Source organism: Uloborus diversus, unplaced genomic scaffold (genome assembly GCF_026930045.1).
Source record: "Uloborus diversus isolate 005 unplaced genomic scaffold, Udiv.v.3.1 scaffold_312, whole genome shotgun sequence".
NCBI lineage: Eukaryota > Metazoa > Arthropoda > Arachnida > Araneae > Uloboridae > Uloborus > Uloborus diversus.
In genome coordinates, this window is record NW_026558475.1 from 111,026 (window position 1) to 137,671 (window position 26,646).

Consider the following 26,646-nt stretch of genomic DNA (forward strand, 5'->3'; position numbering starts at 1 on the left):
AAAATTCTTAACAATAAAAAGCATTTTAGGGGGTAGGTTGAGGGAATCACTTTCTGATTTTGTTCTCAGTTTTTTAGTCTCCTTATCTTAAGCCTCATCACCAATGACTTTTATGGGCTCTCCTCCATATTGTTTACCCCTACCTCCCTACCTACATAGAAAAATTTACCCCCCCCCCTTCTTTTTAAAAATATTGGGCTCCCTTCAGGCTTGAGTTCAATCCAACAGGTGTCCCTCCCTCCCCCCTGATCTCAAGAAAGACATGTCTCATGAAGAATGAGATAAAAAGAGGGCTCAAGGATGGGGTAAAAGGGCTTTTAGGTTTAGATTTTGATATAAGACTTAAAAGGCTTACGCTCGTATTAACCAGCGCAAGTTGAGGAAGAGTAACTGCCGAGTAGGTGAACCGAGGGCTAACTCAAACCGCGAGGTTACTCACAGTTGTTATTATCCAACAGCGAGTCACCCAGACCGCTGATTTTTTTCTCCCTAGATGTAAAAGCCCCTCTCATTGGTGGATTTTGGTCATGTGATATTGTTTACAGGAAAGGCAAAGCCGACGGTCGGGGACACGGCTAGCACGGCCTCGTTGTTGATTTTGAAGCACATTGTTAAGCTGATTTTCGAACGAAAGTGTCTTTTTTCCTTCTATTTATCACTAAAAGGTGAATTTCGCTTCCACAAAAACAAATTATACTCCTTTCGAAGCTAAAAACTGGCTTCGCTGGATGACAGTTGCAAAGAATTCAGTGCAAGAACTATTTTTCATTAAATATCTTGGGAAATTCCATGAAAATTATAACTTAAACGATTTTTTTAAACTAATTTTATTGATATGATTTTACAAATTTTTCCCCATTATACATATTCACTAAATTTATATGAGCCAAGTGTGAATTTTTTTTTGATTGTTTTTTTAATTTAAAATATTGTTACTTTTATCGTTATTAATAGAATTTAAACATTCTTGTCATGTCGTCACAGCACCTAAACCTCAACTATTTTAATCCGAAGCATATTATTCAGATCATTATTCAGATTAACAGTTTCTTATTGTTACTTCGGTATCTTAAAAGTACTCTTCACTTAAAAGAATTAATTTATACCGAATTCACATAAATTTCGTTTGGTAATAAGAAGTTCGAAAACTTTGTTGACAAAAATGTCACTATATATACTCATGAAACAAACAATAGCATAAAAATTGAAAAATAAAACCTATAAAAAAACTATATCTTTCTGTTTTTGTTTTAGTACTTTAGTTATGAAAAAAGAAATGGAAAAAGAAAAAATATCAGTTTTAATGAAAATTATTTTACTATATAATACCTCAGGCTATTGTTTTTAATCAAAAATGTCATTCAGTCACACATGAGTTTGCACAGCTATTAACGAATAGACTTTGTTATAGATTGTGTTGCATATTCATGGCTGTTTATTATCAATTTTAACCAGTTATGCGCCAATTGCAGGAGAGTCGGGGAGGAATGGGACAGCTGTATATACACCGAAAGAAACTGTTTCAGGCTCTTTCCTGATTCTGACTTGTTACGTTTACTTGACAAGAAATAGTTTTTCTTTTATTTCGGTATGATTACAGTTCTCTCATTCCTCCATTTCTTCTCATTTTTTAAATGACAATTAACCTCACGGTTTATGTTTGAGTTATAAGATTTAAATAGTTTTTAATTAGGAGAGAGAAATAATGGTGAGTTTTTACCAATCATAGTGTAACAATTCACTTAAGCTAACGCAGAAAAATATTTTAAGCAATAAAAAATTGAGACGTCCCTTATACTTAAAAAAAATCTCCAGTTATTTCCTCATCAAACTTTGATTTTTCTGTATGTTTATATCAGAACAAAATCATTTAAGCACTTTTGACCAACACTGCTTTTTAAATAGATCTGACCCTCTTAAAATTTTTTAATACATCAAAAATTTCCTTTACCACTCTTTCATCTTCTACACGATCCATTCTCCTGATCAAGTCGAAACACTGGAACTCGCTAAATTATTTGAGTAAATTTCAACGATTGTTCTCAGTTCGGAGAATTCTGATTTGATAACTGCCATAGAATAAGTCTTCAAACAGGACGTTAAAAATCATACAGCATAATAATACAAGCAATGTTTTTAAAAAAATGATACGTATATTGTAATATTTTGTTGTCAAAAAATATTTTTGGTAATATTAAAGGATAAAGTTCTTGTTATTAACGTTTGAAATATTAAATGACACCTACTAATATTCAGTGCAGCATTATTTGCTTAATATTAAGCATATTTGTATAGTAAATGCTTTGTACAATGAAGCATTTCCTGTCCAACCGGAGCAAAGTGGATGGGGCTATGTGAAATAGTTCATATCATTTACTAATTCAGTCTTTTATCAAATCACGTACGTGTTCATTTATTAATTAGTTCAGAGGTTCCCAAATTTCAGACTCCCGTGGACGCCCTCCGGAAAAATTACGAACCTCGCGGAGCCCTCCCCCCCTTGCCCCCTCGCGTAAAAAAAATGCTACAGTTAAATCTATTCTTTTTTCTAACATATTTTCACGCTTTTTTACAATAAAATTTATTTATTCATTGTTCTGTATATTTTTCAGAGCACTTATCTGGTTTTCATTTCTTTTTCTAAAATTATTTTTCTGAGTTATGGAAGTAAATTCTATTTGAAATTCAATTAGGAATAAAAATGTTATCAACAAATTTCTACAACAAGTTTACAATTAAAAATGAACTTTTGAAGTTGTGAGCAAAACAGTGATGAATTTTGGCGCGTACTCCACTGGCTCGCTGAATGCTTATGCTTGCTGTCTACCGCGCTTTCAGGTTATGATATTTAAGAAGCGAATTAAATACTGCGGTCTGTGCTAATGGCGTCAGTGAATGCTAGTCAGTTGTGAAGCCTTGTGCAGAAGCGTAAAAAATGAAATCGAATCTGCGCACTGATTAAAATAATTGTTCAAAAATATTAAACTTTGTCAAATTATTTCAAAAATTCTCAAATCCTATGTTTTTAAGCATGCTCTTTGAGAGAAAAAAAAATATTTTAAAATTTCGGAAACAATCTCATTATTAAAATCGACTTCAAATTATAGCATTTGATCTATTTCAGCCATTGCTAGAAATTTTGAATGTTGACTATTAAATTCAGTTTTAAAATTTTTGGAGCAAAAGTTTTATTTAAAGTGTAATATCACAGTTGTAAAAATGTTTGCACTTTCCTCAATAGTTTTGTAACAATATGAACTTCGTCACGTACACAAAATTAATGTGTAGTGTGTTTACTTCTAACAGTTCCGGGGGGGGGGGGGGGATTGCTGCGTCCTGCATGTACCTAAGCAAGAACTTTTTATTCCTCATAAATGGGCTTTCTTTTCGAATTAAAATATCGTTACTCCTCCTTCAATCTCAATTATATTTAACGTTTTAGCTGGTAGCACCGCGGAACCCCTGGCATGGATTCGCGGACCCCGGGGGTCTGCAGACCGATGTTTGGGAATCTCTGAATTAGTTCATTTACATTCCTTTATTTAATAATTCCCTTATTTAACTCCTTCCTTCATTTATTTTCCTATTAATTTGCTATTTTATTCACTCATTTAAATTATTTTCGTTTATTCTTTCATTTTCTTCTCATTTATTAATTCACTTTTTTATTTACCCATTTATTTGATAAAAAATTCCTTCAATCATGAAATTAAAAACAGTTCATTAGAAAAATATTTCATTTTTCACTTTGCCCCATGAAAAAAAAAAAAAAGATGAAAAATTTCCACCTTTTTTGTGAGGCACAAATTTATTGCTAAAAATAAAAAATAATATTCCATTGCGAGTTTTATCGTAAAACCTTCATGTACCGTAATTTTCAGAAAAAAATTCCAATTTGTTCATTTTGAAAAAAAGTAAGTTACCTTAAATGTTTCACTTTGCCTCCATATACAAAAAAAGACGTGCAAAATATTTAATTTATTCACATATCACCATTATCAAGATAATTTAGTTTGTAATTACTAAAAATCAAGTATATTCGATTGTCATCGCTGATTAGTGTTTAATGTTAAATAATTGCAAATTTCATCACCAGAGTCAGTGGCAGATTAATCATGTCGCAGTTGCGAGGAGTCCCCATGACATTAGGGCCCCTTTCTTTTATTTAAGCCGAATTTTTTGAGGCTTACGTTCAATTAATTCCAGCAGTTCCAAATCCTCCAGCATAAACAAGTCGTAGTTGCGTTGTTGTCCGATGTCCGCCATCTTTAGTAGCTCGCTGTCGGAAGTTAACTCGCCGAAACCGAGGGGTTAGATTTGGAGCTGAAAAAACCTGTTCACAACACGGCGTTAACTCCAATCCGCGTTGGTTAATAACGTCAACCCTTCGATTGGCAGGTAACCCTTGGACCCCAGAGTTACTCGCGTTGGTTGATAAGAGCGTTAATATGATTGGATAATCTCTAGAAAAGGAGAGTCAGAGGAGACATAATTCATTTGTTTACATTTTTCCAAATGAAAGATGTTAATGGTTAAATTTTTACATAAAAGAACAAGAGGTCATTATCAGTAGTTGGAAAAGTTACATTTCTTTTGTAGTGAACTACAACTACTTTAGTACAAATGTAGTTAACTACAATTACTTTTTTCAAAATGTAGCAACTAAAAATACTTTTGAAATGTAGTCGCTACTTCACTACTTTTTTTTTTTTAAAGAAATAAATAAAAGCATACACATACTTACCGTTTGAGGATTGAATCAAAAAATTCTAAAAATGGTTTATATTGATAAATTGGCTCATTTCAACATGGAATAAATAAAATTTTTAATAATTTCCTGACATTGAATATTTAATTCAAGAAGTGCAACTCGGTTATTTGAAAATGTAGATAGATGCAGTCATAATTTGATTTAAATTTTACATGGACATACATATACATAAAACTGATTTAGATGAGGAAAAACATCTTTTAAACGAAAGAGAAAAACTTTAATTTTTATTATATTAGTTAATTTTATAGGAACTTATATTTTATAGGAAATAAATTGATCTTAAGCTTCAAACTAGGGGTCCGGACCTGGAAACCATCTCTTTTCTTACGCCACTGCTAAAATGAATTACAAGCATTTTTCAATTTTACCAAATAACTTCAAAAACTTCCAATATTTAATAATTGACTTTTATTATGTTAGTAATCAACACTCAATCAGTAAAAAAGAAAAAATATCCCAAACGGTACTAGAGTATTTAAAATCAAGTATTAATAATTATCAGAAATGTGAAACATAACTAAAAATGCTTACTTTTCTTCAATGTGCAATTTTTAAACAACAGTGGACTCTGGCTAGAACGATTTGATTTACGCGAAATGGCTATATAGCGAGTTTTTCTCTTGCAACGAATTTTGGAACTGACGCGAATTCATCACCCGTAACACGAAAATTTTCGAAACAGAATCGCAGGGCTTATATGCTTTACCCACCTTCTTTATTGGATACTAAATATTAGATTCGTGAATGAACTTTTTCTTTAGCATCACTGAAAGCGGAAGTTCCCCCAACCATACTAGTCGAAACATTGCATCATTGATGTACAAATCGCCACTCCGCATCTTTTTCATTCTAAATATAAAGTTGATGAAACATAATTTCACATAAGCGAGCTGTTTATCTGAAGTTTGAAAATGGAAGGAAAAATCGAAAGGACAACTAAAGAAATATAAAGATTTTCGATATGCTTGAAATAAAAGGTGCATTGAATATAATTACTGTATCTACTGTACACTGTACAGTACTATTGTTGTGCTGCATTTTATTATTGCTGCTAAATATACCTACCATAGTGTTTCAATTTATGCCATTCTCTCTCATTGATTTTGTGAATCCTAACAGTATTCTTATTCAAAAACACAGCTTTTTTTTAAAGTACAGTAAAAATTTCAGTTCTCTATGCTTAAATTCATTAATATGAAGTTAAGAAATTGGCTAAAACAATTGAGGGGTGTTTTCAACTGTCTAAAATAATTGTTATCTTCATAAAAAATCATACAGTTACCCTTTTCCACAACCCGAAATTTCAACTAATCGACGTCTTGTAACGCATCCCTTGTGTAAGTTGAGATTCGACTGTATATGCGGATGACATTGATACCGAAAGCTTTTTGCTGAACGGAAAAAGTTTGAGTGAAACGGAAAAACTTTCGTTATCATACATTTCTATAACACTTTAATATTTATTGTTAACTGACCAGGGCAGTTCAATTTCATCTTCTTCTACAACACTTAGAGTAGCTCCCATATTAGGTGGATATTGGCACAATAGTTTTATTGATATATAAAATGTTCATCCACTGGACATTCTCTGCTGCCAGAAAACAAAAACGCGATACTAAATTTGCAGTTAACGCTTATTCTTTTCTTCCTAAGCCATGCTCCATGTAAGACAAATATTGGGGAAATGTGAAAGCTTCGATATCAAACATGGGCTAATGGCGTCAGACAGAAGGTATGAGGTAAGCTCGTATTTTTCAGAATCTTACGAATCTGATTGTTGTAAGTTTTACTCGCATAAATCCTGCACAAGTCATATTCGTTTGAAAACTCCTTTTTTTTGAAACTTTATTAAAAAGTAGTTTTTAGAAATCGCTACAAACTACTTTTTTTTTTGTATCGAACTACTCTCTACTCTGTTTTTACTACAAACTACTAAAAAATGTAGCTACTACAGTAGTGTCTCTACTTTTAGCACTCTACTTCCCACCACTGGTCATTATTCTAAGACTAGAAAGTCACCCGTCAAGATATGACGGGTGAAAACTGCTTCTCTTCTACATTTGAACGAAGCAATTGCCTGTTTGGTGATATTTTGATAGTTGAAATTTTAACCCTAATTCCACTAGATTAACCCTAAACTCCAGTGGATATCGTTAATTTTCAACTGCTTTTTCGTTATTTCATTCCTCTGAAATGACAGTCTTACCAGTAAAACAGTTAAGTTACTGGATTGAGTTCAACCTTGTAACAATTTCGCCTTTCCCTGCATGTTAAACATTACCAAAATACATTATCAAATTATCATACTGTGGCATGAGTTTCATTACTGAAACACATAGTTACTCCATCATCGGCTATTATTTATATGAGAATATTCAAATCTAAATGAAAAAAAAAGGAACAGTTGCTGTTGCTACAAACCTAATCTGGCAGCATCGTGAAGACCATGCATATTGTAATCCCAACATTAGGATGCTGCAAGGTTGGGCTTGCCCAAATGATACTTTAGTAAGGTTGTAGGCACTTGGAACTGGTTACTGAAAGAGGCTGTAAAGAGCAAAGGGGTGAATAGTTTTACGAGGGCATTGATCTTCAGTAGGAACCAATAAATTAACTAGAACCAGTCGTAAAAACAAATTACCACCCTACGGCCAGGGTTAAGGCAAAAATACATGCAATAAACCAACGGCCCGATTACATAATTCAGAGACCGCAGTTTCGTCTTTGTTATGGACTTGTCAGTCTTGAATTGACAATACTCGAGCTGGAGGCAATGTTTTCTCATTGAAGCCGAGATTACCAACAAACTGGTAGCTAAAATTAATTTAACATAAATACAAAGAGAGAAACTGCAGTTTCTGGATATTTTACCAAGCTGTCAGTATATTGTGTGTAGTTCTGCCTTAGCTCTGACTTAAGGGCCGTAACCTACTACTTTTTACCCAAGCTTTTACCTTCCATTTCAAGTTGAACCAGATCATTACTTGCGGACTCTTGCTGGCTTGTGTGCTAAGAAAACCTCGCTTTCTTGCTAGAATTGTGCACATAGTTGTAAAAATAACATTGCCTCATTTTGACTTGTAGTAACAGATAAATAGTTGCTTTCCTGGTTACTAATGTACTTTTCCTGGTTTTAAAATATAAAAAATTGCATTTTTTCCTCAGATTTGAGGAAGATTAAATCTCTGGTCTTCCCCAAGATGTAAAAATCCAGGTTTTAGAGTTTAAAAGATATCTAACGCTAAGTTTTTCCAATTAAATTTCATTCAATAGAAGTTTGAACCGTATTTTCAAAGGACACTTCTATTAGAAGAAAATACATAAAACCAAAAGAATAATGAAAATTTAATCTTTCATATGGAAAAGGTACTAATTAAGTACTTAAACCAGGGTTGCCACAGAAGTTCAAGAATGAAATTCCCCGACATTTCCAGGTGGTTTTGAGAAAAATTCCAGGTTATCGATGTCCACCTTCATTTTGCAACATTAATATATTCATCTCAAATTTTGATAAAACGTACCTCATATTCATACTTTACAAACAATAGTTACCAAATTTAATTTACTCAAGTTGAAATAATCAAAAATAGGGTGATTCAAAAAAACTTTTTTCAGCTAGAGTACAAGAAACCCCTTATTTTTTTTTAGACTTACTAATAGAAATGTGCTGTAAAAGTTTTAGCTTCTTACCTAATTTTAAGAGGGTGCTCATTGATCCCTTAATTTAACGTTAACCGTAGCATAGAAAAAGTTACAAATTTAAACATTTAATTTCCCCAACTTTTTTTTTGTAAATAATTATTTTATTGCAATGTATAAGCATATTACAAGTGTATATTATAATATGTAGCAGTTTTTTCAGTTCAATGTACTTTTTTAACCCCCCTCCCCATACGTTTGAAGTTAGTGGCGAGGGGGTTGAGCACCTTCTTTCAGTTGAAATAGGAAGCTATAATTCTTCCAGTTTATTACTATCCACAAGTCTAAAAACATTGAGTGGTGTCCTGTTATCTAGGAGAAACTTTTTTTTTACGTGTATTTTTGAACCACCTTAATGTACTCACATAAGTGAAACAAGTCACTGTAATAAAAAATGAAGAAATAATGTAAATGTAGCATATCTTCTTTTCAATCGCGAGGAGCCACTGCCTTACATCAAGTGAAATAATGACAAAATAAACAATTGTGACATCTGTATCACAAAAAAAAAAAAAGTTCATTGCTAATAGTCTGAACTAAAAACTTATGAAACATAAACTGTTCAATTATTGCCTTCCAACCTCTCTTTTAGACTTTGGCCTGTAGAAAAATGGTGCATCTTTTAGCTCTACATATATCCCCTATTTGTTGCTCATAAAGCAAGGGTGCTCCCCCCCTCTCAATATTTCAGAACGCCTTTGTGCTTTATTTTTTACCCTCTTTTTTTTCTTCATTTGTTTTTTTAAAATATTTTATTTACCTATTTATTTCATTATTTAAAAAGAAAAGTTCTGCGCTCACTTGCTCCGCCAATGAAATACACACACACAGAATAAAAAAATAAAGTAAAATAAAATAAATAATTTAAATATAAATAAATCAATAAATGAATTTAAATCAATAAATGAATTCAAATAAAAATAAAATCAAAAAATCCAACCAAAAATTTTGGTGGCTCAACATGTGCCATAATCCCTTCTGTGGACACCCTTGAAAGTAAAATTTTGAGCAATGATCACAAAACTCTCTGATGTGCAGATTTTTTTTTCAAAATCGGATTACTTTTATTTTCAAAGAAAGAAGCGCATTGAAACAGTCATTAAAGATCACTACCAAAATACTAAAAGATTAGCGATACTCCTGTAAAAAAAGAAATTTTCTAAATTTAAAATTGTCTAATGAACTAAATTCACAGAACAAAACTGTTTAGAAGAAAACGATTTCATTGATTGAATTTAAAGAAATAATATAAAACATGAAAAGATTATAGCAGCTCATTAAGAACTTCTGATGAAACTCGCAGACAAAACAATGTGCCCCAGTACTCAAAATAGTAATAACAAAATCAAAAAACAGAGACATAAAATACCTTCTGCGCATGTCCGCCAACTGCTATGGCGCGGCAATGCTATAGAGTTGATAAAAAGAACAGGGGGAAGGAGAAAGTCGGAACTAAACAAGGCTGACAGAAATTATTTTTGACGCCACCGCACTAAGAATGATCAGAAAATAAAAGAAATTCCCCTGACATTTCCAGAAATTTGTTATTCATTTTCCCTGACAATTCCTGGTTTTCCGGGTGAATGGCAACCCTGTTAAACTTTTAGTTGCTTTTATTTTTGATGTGCTCTGTAAATCGAACGAAAACTAAAAAATACAAAAAAATCCCGTGATATGAGGATTTTTTGCAACGTTTTATATATTTTTTTTATCGCGCTCAGCCTTTGAGGGTTTGTAGCAGTTTTTAAAAATTAAAATAATTTTAGCTTAATTATTTTCAAAAGCAGAAAAAAATCATATGAGGGGTCATTTTTAAGTTTGCAGAATGGAGGACAAAGATAGTAAATAAAAATGCAATATTATTTTTCTTTTTTAATATATTCACCTGCTACTCTAATGCAATTCTCAGATCTATTAATAAATTTGCTTATACAGTAGACCCTCGTTTTACGCGGGGTTACGTTCCACGGAAATACCAATCGAAGCCGCATAAACTGAGATCTAATAATCGTGTTAAAATAGGGGTTTGGTTCCATTGGTTTCATTCTAGTGATGACTAATTGTATAATAAGTTTAATGTGTATTTACATCGACTTTTATGCACAACATGCATAAAGAAAACATTAATTGATTTCGTGTTCTGTTTATCAAGAGGAGCTGGCTGTAATAGTCTTTTGGCAGTCATTAAGAATTTTTCTCTAATTCTTTGCAGAGCATTAACGCATCCATGATCACTTGCGTCACACATTTCCATGATAGAATCTTCCTTCACTAACAGATCATTTCTATTGTGTACGAATGGCTCAAAATTTTCAATGTGAACGTTTTTGGTTGTGCATCAGTATCCTCGTTAGTTTTGGCCTCCTTGGTCATTCCTAAAAGCTCTTCTTCCAGTGAGTTCTGAATTGTGGGAGTTTAATAATTTTACTTCTGGAACCAATAGCATAAAATGTCTCCAAAGGCCCAAGCTTGATTATTAGTACGCCAAATGCAGTTGATTATGCATAATCTGCAATCTTTAGGAGTATGGATTTAGAAAAAGGGGAAAATGTTATTTGTTTGCATTTCTGCATCCGCGTAAAACCAAATCTTATCCGCGTATAACAATGCATTGGGCACAAGACAATGTTCATGTTTGTTTTTAGAATACTGATGAGAAAAATAAAGCATTTAAAAATTACAATTTAGTGTTATATGGGTGTGGCGTACGGATCACCATGACATGGATGATGATTGTTTGGGTCGGGATTTGAACCACGAACCTTTGTGATGCTAACCCAGTGCTTTAACCACTGAACCAAAAGGACCTCAAGGTTTGGGGGCAAAGTTAGGTTATGTACTCTCTGACGTACGCCACATGGGGAAGCCAGACTTGTGAGTCGAAGACAGCCAATTTTCCGTAAAAGTTTCATAAAAATAAAGTAAAAACTTATTAGAGTTATTATCATGCATTTTTAACAGTGTGTTCAACAAAAAAATTCCTATCTTTTAAAATTCAAGTTATATCAAAACTGAGTAGTATTAAATATTCAAGTTTTGTACCGCGCAATATCGAAATCGTGTTATATTAATCACAAATTAGGTACCATGTTATATCAAAACCGTGATGTAGAAGTACAGTGTTATAAAAGGGACACCTGTAATAGTAAAACATTAACTATTTTTTGCATTTATTTCAACATTTCTAATCATTAAATGAAGGGATTTCTCTTACTCCAAAACAAGTACACATAATTTACACTGAAATATATTCTGTAATCAAATGCACTTTTAATTGCACACGGAAATGGCATTAACATACGCACTTTTATTTAAGAAATGACATGAAACATGGTTGAGTCTAAAACTTATCTTGTTAAAAAACTAACCTCTTTTCGAGAGGCAAGAAGAAAAAAAACTTATTTAAAAAAAGATAACAGGTAATACAACAGGTGATAAAAGATAACAGGACAAGTATTTATCAAAGAAGAATGCATTTTATTCCACTTGCATCATAGCTGTACATGAGATGAGAATATTTCTAATGAATGACATCAGTAACAAACAATTATGTTGAAATATACAGTGAAATGAAAAATGATACAGAAATTGACAAAATACAAACGTTAGAATTTATTTAAATATTACTTCCACTGTGGAAGTAAAAGGAATGAAGTTTGAAGTTTATCAAGTATAATGCTGAAAATTTTTCTCCAGTTCGAATGATTTTTTTTTTACACATCAATGAATTATTTATAACAGAAAATGGGGGAAATAAATAGCCTGCATGACTTATTCCATGAACTTCAAAAATATGAATACTAACCACAATGTAAAATATGGTCATTGTAACTGCCAAAATGTGTCAGCATATGAAACTACAATTTCAACAAGATAAGTAGTGTAAACTAACAAAACAAAAATTCCATTTGTGGAATTTACAGTTCATTTTTATAAAGAAGCTCAATATTTCATTTTATCATGAAATGCATAAAATTTGTTTTGAAATGCATAAAATTATTTTGGAGGATTTCGCAACCTCATTGTGTAAGGAGATGCCTTCTGTTGCTGCGCAGCCTGCTGTGCTGCTTGTTGCTGCTGTTGCCTTGCTGCTTGTATAGCAGCTTGAACTACTTGAGCTGTAGTTGACGCTGTTTGAGACGTTGCGAGTGAAGCTGGTATGGAAAGAGCAGTACCAGAATTAGATGTAGACACACTGTGCATGACAACATGAGTAGATTCAGCAGACATTTGTGGTACAATAGTTCCAGCAGAGGATAGAATGCTGGAAGCCTGAGCTGTACTCTGAACAGCAACAGGCTGAGCAATGTTGATGGTAGAAGCACTCTGCGAAAGCTGTTGCACTCTTGTCTGGCCCGGTTGAATGGTGGTAGACACAACTTGTGATTGGGGTGTTACGAGCGATGAATGGGGTGATTGTTGAACCTGAATCTGAACTTGTTGCTGGCCTTGAGCTTGAGAAGCAGCAGCTCGTACAGCAAGAGTGACAGCTTGTTGGGCAGTAAGACCTGATGTTGATGCTGCAACTTGTTGAAGAATTGCCGCAGTTTGCTGCTGACCCACAACTACTGCAGGTGTGCCTTTCAAAACACCGCTTGTAGTTAGAGTAGTAGATGGTAATGTTGTAGTTTGAGCTTTTACAGAACCTGTAGCAACTCCAGGCTCACCCCGTAGAGTAGTAGAAGTGTGTTGCTGTTGTACCCCTGGAAGACTAGGAGTAGCTGTAACAACCTGTAATTAAGGAAACAATTAAAAATATAGTAATGGCATCTACAACTTTCAAAGCTTTTTTAACAATACGTCTCACAGCGGAAAAGGCGAGCAGTAACATTTTGTGAAGAATATTTTCTAGCAAAAGTTACATGAATATCATAAGCAAGATTTATAATCTCTTCTGCAAAGCTGAAAAATGTATACAGGTAAGAAATAGCAAACCAAATTTTTGAGAATGAAATGGTAATGAATAAATGGATCACTTATGAGAAGTGATCAAAATACAAAATCATAATGAAAAAAGAAAAAATATAGTTCAAATACATTGCTTTCTTATCTATTCATCCATTAACTGAGGTAATTATGACCCAAGTTCAACAATCCTGAAAGTTACCAAAGTAAAGTATCAAAAAATGTAACATATAATAACTTATATTCTATTCTTTTTTAACCGAAAAAAAAAAGTGCCATTCCATTAAATTATCTTAATTGCTTATCATTGGCAAACAGCAAGCACAATCACACAACTATCCCAATTACTAAATAAGTGTAAATAGCAAGGCTAGGTTTGTTAAAGATTGGTTACTCAGACCAAATGGAGAAGGTGTTAAATTACCTTAAAACAAATTTTGAAATATAATGGCAGAAAATTTAATTTTTATGCTAAGTCCTTCATGTCATTCAAACTAAATGTACTTGAACTTTCATGGCTGTAAGTATGACAGGTTTAAATAGGCAAAGTAAATGAAGAAACACACACTTTTTATGTGAACAATGTACAATATAATCAGTTTATTGAAGACGTGAAAGAAGCTAAGCAATCTGCCAAAAGAACAATGATGCATTATCGTCGTTTGAAGTGCTTCGACATATGTAATGTTGGTGGCATTCACAAACTAATAGCTCCTGTTTCTACAACAGACCCTGTAATTAAATATTACGTATGAAATGAAGATATGTTTGACATTCTTCATGAAATACATGTCTCCATTGGACATGGTGGAAGAAATAGAATGGTGAACAGGGTGGCGACAGGAACTGTGAAAAAAAGTTCCCTGACTTTTCCCTGATTAAGTTCACTAAATTTCCCTGATTTACGTTACCAATGATAATGGTTTTCTTTCTTTGCTTTACTTGAAATCCATTGTATGTTTGTATAAAATGCAATATTTTAAACGTTTTAAGTTATGTAAAGTTGTTGAATTAAAGATATATTTTAAAAAGATGCTACTTTTTTTAATAAAATGGTTTTAAAAAAAAGACAATTTGGGGGGGGGGGGGGTTGGGGGGGAATGACCTACAATACACATATATATTAAATTTTTATACAATTTAAAGATTATAGAAAATATAAAAAAAAAATTTACTTCCAGAAACCACTTAGCATAAGAATTTAAGAAACTATTAAAATTACTTTTAAAAGCACGTGTATTTATGATAGTTCAAAATAATTTCAATTACTTTTTAGTTCTAAGTTTTCAAACAGTATAATAATTGTTGCAAGAATAATAAGTAATAGAGAAAGAATAGAAGTAATGTAGTTATTCTTATATAACTAATTCACATATTTATGCAAAACAGATGAAACCATTTGACAACCATTCATAGGGAGCTTTTCTCTAATCAAGAACATAGGTTTTAATGAATGAATACAGCATTTTAACAATAAAAAAATAAATCTATTTTCTTAAGTACACAAGTTAACTCTATTTCAAATGATTTCAGTATGTAACGAGAAAAAATCTTAGATTGCTTTTGTAACAAACAACTTTGAAATGCAAGGGGGAAAAAAAGCAATTAGTTAATTTCAAAATATATAAAAGAAGAATACAACTTGGTTATAAAATTAAAGAATCACCAAAGTCTGAAAAAAGAAAACCTTTATAATCTGCGGTGACAACAAATAGTATAACGGCAAAAAACAAAGTTTTTTTAATTGAAAGTTCAATTTTAGCAATTAAATTAAAAACGCAAAGAAATAATAACTTTTAAACTTTTATAGTATTGATTCAAAAAGGAAAGATTTCTTCTTGAAATCGTGATTACAGTACGCTAATTACTTCGAGACAATGGAATAAAGGCAAAGGAGCTAAGGCATAATTGAAGGCTTCCTCTTTGCCTGTATGGTTGTTAATTTTACGTAGCATTGAAAGCGTAAAAGGAAATTTCAAGCTAGGTAAAATAAACAACTTAACAGACACAAAAGCAATCTTAGGAAGTTTATCCTGTGGTTAGTAAGTAAGATTCAATACTTTGACGTTGAGGAAAAAAGATGCACAAATATGCAGCAGTGTATAATCGCACCTCATTACTTTTACTTTTCTTTTTTGGAACAGATAATTAGCGGAAAATGCGCAGGGAATTAAAAGTACTTAAATTTTGTAAAGCAAAAAAAAAAAAAAAAAATTTTTTTCTTCAAAAAATCAATTTTCCCTGATTTTTTGTTATTTTTTTCAAAATTCCCTGATATTTCCCTGATTAATAAAGTTCCCTGACCTTTCCCTGATCTCCCTGATCTGTCGCCACCCTGGTGAACGAAGCTCAAAAAAAAAAAAAAAAAAAAAAAAAAAAAAAAAAAAAAAAAAAAAAAAAAAAAAAAAAAAAATGTCACTCAGGAAGCTATAATGTTATATCTTCAGCTGTGCAAGTTGTGCCAAATGAAGTTAAAATCTGGTAAAAAAGGTATTGTGATCAAACCGATTTTATCAAATGAAAAGAATAGTCGTTGCCAAGTAGATTTGATTGATATGTAGACTAATCCTGATGGCAATTATAAATTTATTCTCGTATACCAAGATCATCTGACGAAGTTTGTGCAGCTTAGACCCTTGAACAGTAAAACTGCTGAAGAGGTCGCTAAAGTGCTGTTGGACATTTTTTGCATATTCCGATCCTCGTCAATTTTGCAGTCCGATAATGGGAGGGTGTTTTCCAACAAAGTGGCTGAAAATTTAAAATCTCTATGGACAGGATTAAAAATAATACACAGGAAACCACGATGTTCAAAATATGCTCATGACCTGGATGAAGGACAAAAATTGTGAAAAATGGTCTGAAGGACTTTGATTTGTTCAGCTAATGAAAAACAGAGCCTACTATGATGGCATAAAACGTTCACCATATAAAGCAATGTTCCGCTGTGATATGAAAGTTGGTTTGAAGTCATCTGGTCTCCGGAATGAAATAATTGGTACTGTCCTTAGCGAAGAGCACTTAGAGGAACTAATTATGAACATGAAAGAATAAGAACAAAGCCTCAAAGAAACTGAAAGTGAAGAAGAAATGGTATTCAGCGCTGAGTGTGAACTATGCAAAAACATAAATGGATTATGTGATTTATGCTCTAAAAAAGATAACATAAGCACTAATAGAAATGAAGCGAAAGCAAACTTAGCAGAACAGGCTAAAAAATTGATATCTTTGTCCAATACTAAGTATCCACCTTGCAAAGTTGGTGATAACGTAAGAGTTAAAATTCCTGACGTAGATAGAGGCAGGGGTGACTTTAGAAATATTATTTTAACAGTTCTTGAATGTAATGAGAATGGGTTGTATAAATTGGGTAATGAGAAAGGAACAATTTCTGAAATGTTTTCAAGAAATCAATTTACTGTATGTGAATTCCAATTTGTAAAGATTGGGGATGTTTCAGATGAGAACAAATCTTTACGTCTTATCAACTTGCAAACCTACAATCAACTTCTGGTGGTCAAGAATTCAAAAAATGCCACTGTAAAACAAAATGTGGCACCAAAAAATGTCTTTGCAATGCGGCAAATATTTTATGTAACTCTAAATGCCATTCAAGTTTATCTTGTAATAACAAATAGAAGTTAAAAATATCTCTGATTATTTTAATTTGTATTCGTATTAATAACTTAATGTCCTTATTCATCGATTACTTTTAACTTTTATTTTTATTGATAACTTGATTTACTTTTATTTGTATACTACCTATACCTACACGTATAAAAAAACTTAATATATAACTTAACGTCCTTATTTATTGATTACTTTTATTTTATGTTTTATTGATAACTTAATATCTTTACGATTTACTTTCATTTGTGTACTACCTATAACTATAAAAAGTTGCTTCATAAAAATTTAAAACGTAACTTTGGACTTTAACCGACTGGTGTTGGTTAGACCCAGTTAAAGCGGGAAACATTAGGAGCTCTTTGGGCTTTAGCCACAAGGCGTTGCTAATCCCCGCTTTAACCGGTTAAAGCTAGGGTTGCACGCTATTCTTACTTTATCCGAAACATACACACTTTTGAATACTTGCTACGCTGGTGGGGGAGGGGAAGCATTCCAGTGCCCGGGTTGAATATTTCAGAAATATAGAAACGCCTACCCATAGGTAATGAAAAACTTGATATTTTCAACGGAAAACTGCGTGTTTGAAGTAATTATGGGTAACAGAATCAGAATATCATATTAAAATTTGTAACAGTGTTTCTTAACTGAAAATATAATTTATAAAATAAAAAATGCCTATAATTATGGGATACCCTATTTTCTGTGTTTCTAAATAATTTCAACATGATGTTATTTTCTTATAAATTAACACTAACTTGTGCTTCACGTACTATTTATTATTATACACATATACGAAACATATATGATACACGTTTGAGGTAGTGAGAAGCAAAGGGATGCAAGTGGCAGAATTAAAAATTTGAAGATCACCAGTACAAATAGTAGGTGAACCTCTTCCTCTGTCTTGGGGCAAGAGATTGTACTAGTAGCCCTAGTAGCTGCTGCTGTACAGCATGATTTAGAAAAAAATGTCAATGAAAGCCTACCTAGGATCTGATCTTTCAACATGTTTTACTCGAAACTTAACCCATTAAACGCCGCTATATAAACTACATAAAAAAATCTAGAAAAATTTACTATTTTCATAAAAGATACATATTAATAGTACATTGCAGTTGAAATTTTCAAAAAAACTGCAACCGTTTAGAAATTATAGGTTGTTCCCGTAGTGGGAGCTTTGGCGCTTTGAAGGGGGAAAACATCCGCTGCCTCAACTGCGTTCGGTTTCGTTTCTATTTCTTTTTCCGATCGCGTTTTAAAAGAGCCGCGTCTCAAATATTATATTCTTGCTCTTTTATGAAGAAATATAGAAATCCATCACACAAAAATGACGTACGTAGGTGTATCTGTGCTCTATTCCAAAATGGGAGCTATATTTCATTTGCATTTCAAGCAAAATGAGAAGCACTGAAAGTAAATAAACTATAAAAAAAAAAAAAAAATACTCAATTTATTGATCATCAACTTTTTTTCTTGAAAAAATCTGGTACAGTATTGATGCAGCATTACATTGAATTTTTTATGCTTGGTTAGAGTGTTCTTTTTACACTATTTACATTGAGATTATTTTTCCGCGTTTATAATAAAATATTTTACTTCATCAAAACTTACAGTAGAGTTTACTGGTCCGCAAGGCCCTGACTGGGGATTTACGTAATCTTCCTTTGAACTTTTCATTAAAGTTGTAGTTATATCCCTTAAAAATGTTAGTTGCGTCATTTCCCCCTGGAACTCTTTGTGCATTCTCCAGTCTGTTACTACAGCCATATTTCGTGTGTTCGTAAAAAAAAAGGCCACCACCATCTTTTTCTTTTGATACGAGGCCTGTACGTTCTTAGATATTGATCTAAGAGATCATACCACCCATATTTTTATTATGTGAGGAAATTAAATGCGGTTGAGGCAAATCCATTCTCTTTTTTCTTCAGAACACCATCTTTTGACAATTACTAAGGGAGCTTCCGTCTCAAAATTTGAAGCTAAACATACTATTTTGTTATCTTTCCATTTTACACACTGATGTTCTCACAGTTTGAATGGATTTGAAACACTCTCTTTCATTTGTTACTAATAACGTATTTGTACTGAATGGACTGTCTTTTAGTATATTTTCTCTTATCAGTCAAACTATCTTGAGAATAGTGGAAACATTAACAAAACATAGTTCCAAGAATCCTTTTGCGAAAGACCCGAAAGAAGTACACGTGCTTCGTGACGTAGGTTGCCCCTTTCTGCCTAGCAGCATTCCTTTCTTCATTGTAAGCCCTTGCACATAAAAGAGGAAGAATGCTACCGGTCCCCGCCAAAGCTCCTGCTCCGGGAGCAAAAACTTTAAGCGCTTCTAGCATTGCTTTAAACCAGGGGTCTGGCCAGAGGATATTTGGGTCCGTTAACGGACCCTTCACAAAAATCCGATCAAACAAAACGGACCCTTCACAAAATTTTGATAAACAAGATCTTATCTTTCACAAATTGTTTATTGAAAGAGCAAATGTGAAAGCAAAATAACGTATATTTCTATGTATAAACCGACAATTTTTGGAACTTTTTTTAAGTCAAATTAGAGGGATCAGCTTATACAAAATCGGCTAATTTTGGGAAAAAAAAAAAAAATCGGTACTCTTGCGATGCTCCTGCAAGGGATAAATAATTGCTACTGCCTAATAAATATAATGGTTGTTTGTTTTATCACATATAATTAGCAGCGGTGTTGTCAACTTTTCTGAAAAGGCATTGGTAAGCACTTTTTTCCCCCGCTCATGATTTAATAAACAATAATGATATATATCTGCGAAATGAACTTAGAACTGCAAAGGGATAGGGGAAAGGGAGGATATGGGTGGGGGAAAAATATGATCGCTTCATATAGGGTTACCAACTTCAAAATTATCACCATTTAGCGTCTGGCGTTGAACCTTTATAATGACTTGATTAGAAAATATTCTCATCATTTTACCAGCTTGCCAATATTTGCGTTTTTATGGTGCTGTGCGATATTTAACTTTTGATTTGGGAGCAAATTATATGGGTTTTGATTTTTCGATGCTAACAAGGATGATTAACTTTAAATAAACTCTTTTAATTACCGATTTTTTTCCTTTAGATGTCCCCTTTTTGAAAAATGCAATCTTTTAACATCCGATTATTTTTGCGTCAACTGTGTCCACAAATATTAATGAAATGATTATCATAGTACTCTAAAATGCAATTTTAAAATTGATTTTATCAAAAATATTTCTTTTACAAGCCGTATTTATACTTTTGGTGCCTTCACTTTGAGAATTGCGATCTCTTTGCATCCGCTATGGGAATTCGATTTTTCGAATTTTTGATGATTATTACGCTTTGTTAAGAGGTATATAATTAAAATATCTTTTTGTTTTTGTTAAAATCATGGAATTTATAAGTTTTAAACGAAATTCTGTGCTTTTTAAGAGTGTCTTGGGTCAAAAAGTTAAATGCTGAACCCTATTCTGATTTTTTTTTTTTTTGCGAATTTATTTGATTTTTCTCAAAATTAATTCATTTTTCACAAAATTATTTGATTTTTCACAAAAAACGGACCCTGTGAAAAATCCTGGACAGACCCCTGTAAACTAATCGTTTCATTCCGGGGTTTTTGTATGTTATTTGTTAGAATATTTGCTTTAAATATGCAGAGCACTTGAAACAAATTAAAACTCCAATAATTTAGTTTTTTTTAGTTTTTTACATTTTTGTAAAAAATTTTAAGTTCCATTTTTTGAAAAAATGTAGAAAAATGTATAAAATTCAAATTTTTTACTGAATTTTTTTTATAATATACTCCATTTTGTTAAAATTCACATGGAATGTATTTTTTATAAATAACTCCAATTTCTTTATGAAAAAAAATTTAAAGTAGATGCTCCCGCAATGGGAGCTTTGGCGCTTAATGGGTTAAAATAGTTCACTTGCATCCCTTTGCTTCTCACTGCCTCATTTGTAAGTTCAATTATGCTGCAAGGATGCCACAGCTACCCCCCCCCCCCCAAGAACTATGGCGTACTCCCCTGAAAAATCTCTAAGCCCCCTTCCATAAAAGGGAAAAATACCCCTCAAAACAGCCCCCATTCCCCCTCCAAGAAAAAGAAATTCAATGGTGGAGTCTGCCCCATGACCTTCCTAGATGGTCATCCATATATACTGCAAGAACTTATAATGAAACTTAAAGGCAACATATAAAGATAACAATTTAAACGTAACAAATTTTTACTCATCTTGACATAGTGTCAGCTGTCATATAAAAAAAAAACAACCCATATATGCTCTTATATTATCCTCATCTTACCGCAAATACTTGGGACAAAAATAGGAAAATGTCTCTAAGAACTTAACCAATTTCAAAGGGGGAAAAAAGCTAGGTTTGTCATAAAACTAGATTATCCCAATCCAATAAAAGATAATAAATGATTTTGATCAAGTGAAGCAGACTATCAGGTTGGCAAAATTGCTTTGCTATATCAGCATTTTAAAGCTTTTTTTTGGCAAGTTTACAAGAAAATGAAAAACATTTGACAGTAAATGTTATGTAAATACTGACTTAAAATGACCAATTTTTAAAATACTGAATTTTACTGACCAGTTTTATGTCCTGGAATAAGGATGGAGATGATTAATCAATCATTTTACAGAGCTTTTTAAAAAAAATTCTCTGTAACTACAGAAACTTGCTTTTACGAATATATTTCATTTTTTGTTTTCCAAGTTTGTTGCAGGCATATTTGTATGCACATTAAATTAAGATTTTCACTTTTTGATAGTATTGATGAAATTCTGTTCTGTGTCTGCCATGACCATGCAGATGATCTGCGAGAACGTTGCACATAATCTGCGAGAACGTTGCACATAATTCAGCTGTCTTAAGACATGGATGGTGCTTTGCCCATGTTTATGATTCTTAAGACTTTAAGGTAATTGTGTATAACTAACATTCAACTGTAACTAACATAATGTTGAAAATTAAGCGGGATATACACCAATTCCAGACCACTCTGTATATTAACTTATGAGCAAACATAGCAGACTGATAATGTTCTTATTTTGACTTACTACAGGAAGATTTTGTGGTATAGCTTTCATAGCTTGTTGTATCTGTTGTACTGTCATTGCAGCAGGCAATCCTTTTACTTGCTGAGTAGTTCCAACTTGAGCATTATGTTGAACAATTTGTACAGCATTCATTGGTGCAGAAAGTGATGATGCAGTTATTCCAGTACTTTTGCTAGGTACCTAAAATAAATAAAAATCAGGCATGAGTTGCAAACACAAAAACAGTTTAAAATTTTCAGCAGATAGTACACAATCATATTTTATTCACAGAGACACAAAAAACTGAACTATTTATGAGAATGTACATAATTAAGTACTTTGAAAAAAAAAAAAAAAAAAAAAAAAACTTTGCAGAAGGTTTCTCAAGATACATAATTTGCAAAGATATAATATTGAATATGTAGCAATTATCCATGAACATCCATATCATGGATACTGATGTACAGGAGCGCACATATCAGGTAATGAGAAGCAAAGGGATGCAAGTGGCAAAATTAAAAATTTGGAGACAACCAGTACAAATGGTAGGTGAACCCCTCCTCTGTCTTGGGGCAAGAGATAATAGCCCTGGTAGGTGCTGTTGTATAGCATGATTCAGAAAAAAAATTCAGTGAAAGTCTACCTAGGACATAATCTTTATATGCATTTTACTCAAAACTTGAAAATGTTCACTTGCATCCCTTTGCTTCTCACTGCCTCATATGAAAGTTTGTCAAGGGTGGCCAAAGTAATTATAAGCAAGGCTGGATCTTTTCGTTTTCTTTCTTTTTGTTGGGGAAGAGGGGGGGGGGGGGCGGGACCAATTTTGACATCCTTCATACATAGTCTCAATTTTAAAGTCATAAAATTCCAATAAATCTTGCGTCAATAAAAGGAATTTAAAAAGAGTATTAACATATCTTTCGTATCAAAAGCAAGAAGTCTAAGTACACTTTCATATCATTAATATGACCTTCTTTTTGGTCTTGCCAAAAGGGTTATGACAAACTTCTGAATTGGTACTTAGGCGGTCACTTGAGCTTGCTATATCTCCAGCATGGGTTCTGGTTTGCTTCCCCTCCCTCTAGATCTGTTTCAGGATATGACAGCCATTTTAACTCGTAATTGAAGTAGTTTTTACCATGCACAAACCATGAATTAGTTTTTAAAATATTGCTAATATTAAAAAAAATAATAATAATTTCAATTTTGACATCTTGAATTCAAATTATGTTTTTCGCAATCACGAGTGTGTGTATGTAGGCATATGTGTTTGTGTGTGGGGGGTATGCGTGTTGTGTGCAGGGGTATGTGTATGTGTGTGTAGGCATGTGTGTTTGTGTCTGTGTGCAGGCATAAGTGTGTGAGTAGTTGTGTGTATGAATGTGTGTGTACCCAGGTAGCACAAACCATCGGATTTACGTCGGAGAAAGGTTGAAAATGCATCGCAATGGTTGAAAATATGTTTTGGTTAGATATTGGTTTTTTCATACGCTCATCCGATCATTCGAAGCATCGGAGGATGGTTTAAAACTAACCTATATCCGACTAAACGCATTCCCAACTTATTTCTAATCTTCAAACCTGTTTCACATTTACGCCAATTTATTGCAAGCTCGTTGCTGATTTGCGCGTTTTGCGAAGCGTGCGGAATGCGTCCCATAAGCCCCCCCCCCCCGCCTCTGCAGTCTTGTTGAGACCCAGGATTTGAAAGGGGTGAGGGAGGAGTGCGCCGGGGGCATAGCCATTTTCTTTTTCATTCCAGGGTCACATATACACATTCACATGTGTCGTACTTGCTCACGGCGAGTGTTCAATCCTCGCAAGTACTCAAGTCTTCCAAAGTAAATCAATTCATTTTTCCAACTATTTTTCTTTCTTTCAATAAATTTAAAACTAAGATAAAAGATTTGTGTGTGTGTGTGATTATTAAATGCATTCTACTTTTATTCGTTTTCCAAGCTTGACAAATCATTGTAGCTGTGCAGGCCCAGATTTTTTCGTTTTAAACTGCTTGAATTTTTTCTACAAATGTGTTTTGGCAGGGGTTTTTAGGGGGAGGCTGTTTCTAGGGGTTCTCTTTTTGGGGGGATCTCCGATGAATTGAAATTCTTAAAATTTTTGCGTATTTGAACTGATTTTTTTTTTGATAGATGCTTTAACTAGTTTTCTAGAGAATTTTCGTGAATGCTTAGAATTCGTTTCAGAATTTCGTGTTGTTCCTTAGTTTAACTTTGGTAATTTTAAAAGCCCAATAAAAAAAAAAAAAAAAAAATACTTTGCTAAAATTACACATGCAATTTACCATAGAAATAAAATTGTGTCTTTGATTGAACTTTTCTCTTTGACGGATAAAATACATTAAAATTCCTTCCCTAAAAATAAAATGAAAAAACAAATCAATGAAAATGAACTTTTGAATGAAATGGGAGAGTATAATAGTTCGGCAAAACAATAAAATAAGTACTTTTCATGATATTCAAGTTTAACCCACGTCATTTTAATTCTTATGAAGATTTACTAACTGAATGTGTATGTTTTATTTATTTATTTATTTTTTAATTCTTATTTCAGGTCAAAGCAAATTTGAACCTTCAAACAAGCTGGGTTATTTATCACGGCAGAATTTTAAAGTCAAAAATTCTATTCTGTCTTAAGAATAACCTTGCTGGTAATTAATATTTCCTGAAAAAGAAAAAAAGAAACTAATGTATGCTTATGTAGATAATTTTTTAGTAATTATTCCGAAAAATAAAAGGTAAGAATTATCAATATCTTAAATTTTTGTTCATATTTTATTGAAACGTTTGTAAATGATAGGGAAATGATAAATTGTATGTCAAATTCAGCCACTTTATCATTTTATGTTAATATGACTGAAAAATTATTCTTTACACTCGCTCTTCTAAGAGCACCTCGTGATACTTATTTTATTAATGAAATGCTACAGTTAAAGTAGATAACATTGGAAGACAGTTGGTTTAGCGTTGAAATTCATAGTGGAATAACGTTAGAAAATGTAGGTTAAGCATTGTTTTTCTACATCGAAATTATGTTTGGAAATTGTTAGTTTACTGTTGTGTTTTACATTGGAACAACATTAGAAAATGTTGGTTAAGCGTTGCTTTTTACATCGAAATTACGTTTCTAAATGGTTAGTTTACTGTTGTATTTTACATTGGAATAACATTGGTTGAACGTTGTATTTTACATCGAAATTACGTTTGTAAATGGTTAGTTTACAGTTGTATTTTACATTAGAATAACGTTTGAAACTAACCAATAACCAACGGTTGGATAATTGTTTTCTGATGTACCGTTTTAAGGTATGTTCCGACGTAAGATGCCGACGTTGATCCGATGTAATATGATAACGTTGGGCCAATGTTCGTGTGCTAGCTGGGTATGTGGGGGGGGGGGGGGGGGTATGTGTATGTGTGTATAGGCATATGTGTTTGTATCTGTGTGCAGGCATGAATGTGTGGGTAGTTGTTTGTATGTGTTTGTGTGTGCATGTGTAGGTGTATGTAAGTGTATGTGTGTGTATGTGTTTGTGTGTATATGTGTGTAGTTGTGTATGAATGCGTATGTGTGTAGGACATGGATGCAACCTGGAGACGGCTTTCGCTACAGGAGCAGCTTCGTGAGAAGCCGGTCGACGGTGCGAAGGGTGGCGATGGGAAAATAAAATCAAAGGACATCAAAACAGTCAAATGAGAACAATAAGCAATCGTAATTGCTCAAAAAAAAAGAAAAAAAAAAATTATTTGAATTTTGACATCTTGAATTCAAATTATGTTTTTCGCAATCACGAGTGTGTGTATGTAGGCGTGTGTGTGTGTGGGGGGGGGGGGGGTATGTGTATTTGTGTGTAGGGGTATGTGTTTTGTGTGTGGGGGTATGTGTTTGTGTGTGTAGGCATGTGTGTTTGTGTCTGTGTGCTGGCATAAGAGTGTGGGTAGTTGTGTGTATGAATGTGTGTGTGGGGGGATTATGTGTATATGTGTATGTGTAGGCATATGTGTTTGTGTCTGTGTGTAGGTGTATGTGTGTGCGTGTAGTTGTGTATGTATGCGTGTAGGACATGGATGCAACCTGGAGACGGCTTTCCCTATAGGAGCAGCATCGTGAGGAGCCGGTGGGACGGTGATGGTGCAAGAGTGGCGGTGGGAAAATAAAATCAAAGGACGGCAAAAACAGTCAAATGAAAGCAATAAGCAATCGTGATTGCTCAAAAAAAAAATGCTTTAAATATTCTAGTAATTATCTCCTGAAGAAATTATTTTGTATCCCCATTCAATACAAAGCATATTGAGAGCAAAAATGTAACTGTATTGATCGGCATGGTTGTACAAAATGCATTAATGGGACAAAAAGTATCTCTGAGCAGATTATGTGCTTGAAAACATCATTTGGTGTAAATAATAGTGATATTTGATAATAGAAAAATGTGATTGAACAAAATATTCATAATGCAAAAACATTTTTTTAAAGATGTGACTGGTTGTTCAGTCAACAAAAAAAAACATACTTGAAATATTCTAGTAATTATCTCCTACAGAAATTATTTTGTAGTTGTTGTTCAGTTA

General features: G+C 32.9%; 1 protein-coding gene across 1 annotated transcript in view; it reads right to left on the bottom strand.

The window, feature by feature from the left end:
* Positions 1 to 12,204: 12,204 nt before the first annotated feature.
* Positions 12,205 to 26,646, bottom strand: part of LOC129233290 (negative elongation factor A-like) — a gene marked incomplete at its 5' end in the record, with an annotated part of 58,963 nt that continues 44,521 nt past the window's right edge. The window contains 2 exons of the mRNA XM_054867340.1: positions 12,205 to 13,204; positions 22,079 to 22,258. Of these exons, the coding sequence (XP_054723315.1) occupies positions 12,470 to 13,204; positions 22,079 to 22,258 (915 nt within the window). The remainder of the gene's footprint in view (positions 13,205 to 22,078; positions 22,259 to 26,646) is intronic.